A 4015-nucleotide genomic window follows, 5' to 3' on the forward strand; every position below is an offset into this window, starting at 1 on the left:
GTCTGATGAATGAGAAAAGACTTCATGTTTGGAAGCATTTATTATAAGAACATGAAAAACTAGAATTGTTACTTAATCCACTAAAGAAGGCAGTAAAAAAATCCCCATACTATTTTCAACACCAGTGTTGCTCATTTAATTATTTTTATAAGTATTATTGATATTGTGTTGATAAGTAATAGGTGCTGTGGCATTAGGTACCAAAAACACTAGTATGGGTACACGGTATAGGTACGCAATATGGATAAAAATTTTTTACGTCCTTCTTTAACGGATAAGTACCTTAGAATTAATAGTGAAGGCAAAAATGCCTGAAAGACGAGTTATTATATTTGTTTCAAACTAGTTAAAGATATGATAATAATAAGACATCATTAACAGACATTTCAAGTTGATGTAAACAATAAATTAAACTATGAATGTATAAACTGTATGTTTCCAGCTACTTGTGATTTCCAGCTACTACAAAATGTCTAAGAATATTTTAAACGAAGAAAGCGATCACGCAGAAGAAAAATTTTCAAAAATGAAAAATTTAATAAAAGCTGTATTATTTTTTTATGTGCAAAGAACTTTCAAAAAAGAAATTATTTATTGCAATTTTTACAAAATATCTGTACATATCTTATCTTTAAGAACATAAGAAACTGGAATATCGCTCAAGAATATAGAAAAAGATCGCAATTATAGCTTTTGCACCAGAACAGAATTGAACTGGCCCAGTATAGCTGAGCCACTTAAGGTGACCACAAGAGCAATACTGACCACATTGCCACAGTGCTGACCACACTACTATGAAGTCTTTATCTCCCTGATCCTTTACTGGCTGTTGCGGTAATAATTCTCTTTTGCACGTGAACTGATGTTCTCATAAAAAGTTTTTGCTGTTAATAAAGAATTCTGAACAATGAAGTTAATCAAATATGATAACTGAGAAACGTTTTGCATCTTTGTATTCAATTATTTTGAATAATATTTTCAGAAGCTATTCCAGAAGCAATTCTGGAAAGATAGTGGAATTATGTCTTGAAATTTCATGTCGGTAATTTGCAGTTTGAATATTTTTGACTTCGTTGGATTTTGAACTATTGTGTATCCATGATACTTACTCCCTTCCCGGCAGCTGGGTGTTGTGGGAATAATTTAGTTTTGCTCAAGAACTGAAAATGTTTCAAGTTTTTAAAATCATAAAGGAATTCAGAACGCTGAAAATATCCATATATGGTACCGATGCAGCTTTTATGTTTTGAAATAATTGACTGTAAAACGTTTTACTTTGATGTCTTCAAAAATTTTAATCATATTTCTGAATATCTTATCTATTCCATTCTGAAAATATTGCTAAGCATTTTCATATTGAGATTATCTTAGGAATTCCATATTTGTATTTGCAAATAGTTTGAATGAATAATAAAAACCTTGGACAAAATTTAAAAGTCTTATAAAAATATATATCTCATTCTTTCAAAAACTTGAATAAATTACATTATATGTTGCTCATTTGTGCCTGTATTCATCATTGAAAAAGTGTTTTCTTTTTTTCCGTCAGTTTTTTTGAAAATGTAATTCTTAATGCTCTCATAAATATTCTCGCAGGGAATCTATCTATAATAATTAAGCATCAGTTAATTTTTCTAAAATAAATAAACCAGAAAACCAGAAACAATTACAAATGACACTCAGAAAAATTTTTTTTCTTCCGTTGCATGAAATTTTTAACGCATTTTAGATATTTTCGCGTCGTTATCTTGAAGAGAGAAACCGATTACAAATTTGTAATCAGTTTCTCATTAGTAATTTAATAATATATTCTTTCATTTGTAATTAAAAATTTTGTGCTCATTCGTGCATCAGACTCGTTAATTAGCCAATCTGTAGGAATGTTGGAAATAGCAAAAATCTCAGTGCTCTGCCGCGAAGCAACATTAACTGATTCAACGATGATGTTTTTTCAGTTGTTGGTAAGAAGTGAAAAAATAAGAAAGAAATCACAGTGAACTGTGATCACACACACACATACAAAAACAAAAAGTCGAGAAGGGGCGTGGCTTCCTGGATGCTGACTCGTAGCTGGCCGTTCATGTATCAACTTTTGTTCTCATCAATGAAATACACTGAAGAGCCAAAAAAAAACTGGTATACCTGCCTAATATCGTGTAGGGAAGCCCATATGGAAAGCCCATATCGATGATGTTTCGTTGAATGGTTCGCACGCTGACACTTGTTGATGGCCCAGCATTGAAATCTGCTGCAATTTGTGGAAGGGTTGCACGTCTGTCACGTTTAATGATTCTCGTCAATCGTCGTTGATCTCGTTCTTGCATGATCTTTTTCTGACCGCAGATATGTCGTAGATTTGATGTTTTACTGGATTTCCGATACTCACGGTATATTCGTGAAATGGTCATACGTGAAAATCCAAATTTCATTGCTATCTCGGAGATGCTATGTCCCATCTCCCGCGCGCCGACTATAACACCACGTTCAAACTCACTTAAATCTGTATAACCTGGCATTGTAGCAGCAGTAACCAATCTAAGAACTGTGCTAGATACTCGTTGTCTTATATACGCGTTGCCGATTGCAGCGCTGTACTTTGATTGGCTCCAACCCCTTTATTTGCATACTCATGCCTGTACCAGTTTTTTTGGCTATTCAGTGTAGATACCCCATAAAAACAAATTGAAGATTTGTAAGTTACAAATCAACAAAATGTTTGTGTTCACCCACATTTACATGGTGGACGCTATAGGACGTGGGCTGGAACTTTGAGCGGACCATCCGTAGGGTCAGCAGAGGGGGAGATAAGGAGTGTTAGATTCATGAGGAATTAGATTGCAGAACTCCTTATCTTAATAATTTGTTCTTGTGGAATATAACATTTCTTTCAATTTGTTTTTGTGAGATATCTATCTATTTATCCTCAATGTATAACTATATAACCTTACAGGAGCATAAAAACATTAATTATTTAAATCTTTTTCAAAAGATGATAGACTTTTACTAGGTGATGAAATTGGACTTTTACTTAAAATACTTCTTTTTACTATTTAATGTATGATCATAACATAAATCGAACAACTGTATTAGCAGAAAAAACTGGGGGGGGGGAATCCATCAAAATGCCAAAACAGGATTTAACCAAATAACGAATAACGTTGGTGAGTTTTTAAACCCGGTCTCGAATTGCGTGTTTATGATAATGGAGACAGTTTCTTTAACGTGTTTACGAAAGTCGACAGAGTTTATAATATAAGTTAATACAAATGGAGACAAATCAAAACGAGGGTTTATGAAAAGGGAGACAGCTCAAAATGCGTGGTTCTGAAAATGGAAACAGCTCGAAACGAATGTTTATAAAAAGAGAGACAGCTCATAAGGAGACAGCTCGAAATGAGTGCTCATGAAAACGAACGCAGCTCAAAGTACGTATTTAAGAAAATGAACACAATTCGAAATGCGTGTTTAAGGGAATGGATATAGATATTTCAGAAAATGGACATAGCATTTTATTCCGTTTTTCAAATGTCTTAAATTGTTTCATTTTTAAAAATTAACTAATTAATCAAAAGAAATTGCTAACGTGATTTCGTTCATTTGTGGATCATAAAAAGCTTCAATTAATCTTTTTATGTTATTTCTTTTCTGAAATATCCTTTTATTTTATTATTCTAATCGAAGCACTTTCTCACACTTTTAAATTCCCATCCTGTCCTTAAATCTATTTTTGGCTCAAGCATGCATTAATTAAGAGAGAGACATTTTCCCCCTCTGCTCTTTGTAGGAATCGCGCGACCTGTTTGATAAACCAATTACTAAGATTTCACTCTTTCCCTAAATTGAAATATTTTATGGATTTACTTTGTAAGATTTTCTTTAACATATATCGAAGAACACAACGATTTCGTTTGCACTTTTTAAAGCTGCTCTCAGTCTAATAATTAATAAATAAATTTCGTACAGTTTTCCCTGCTTAAGACCTGTTTTAATCCTTCCACCCGGCAACGACGTTATA

At 32.9% G+C, this 4015-nt stretch overlaps 1 protein-coding gene across 1 annotated transcript; it reads right to left on the minus strand.

Annotated features, from left to right (window-relative positions):
- Positions 1-2078: 2078 nt before the first annotated feature.
- LOC139426518 (uncharacterized) lies at positions 2079-2516 on the minus strand. Its single transcript, XM_071185742.1, has one exon. It carries the CDS (start codon positions 2514-2516, stop codon positions 2079-2081), a length of 438 nt encoding a protein of 145 aa, XP_071041843.1.
- Positions 2517-4015: the final 1499 nt, after the last annotated feature.

This window comes from Parasteatoda tepidariorum, chromosome 9 (assembly GCF_043381705.1).
Source record: "Parasteatoda tepidariorum isolate YZ-2023 chromosome 9, CAS_Ptep_4.0, whole genome shotgun sequence".
In the NCBI taxonomy this organism is placed as follows: domain Eukaryota; kingdom Metazoa; phylum Arthropoda; class Arachnida; order Araneae; family Theridiidae; genus Parasteatoda; species Parasteatoda tepidariorum.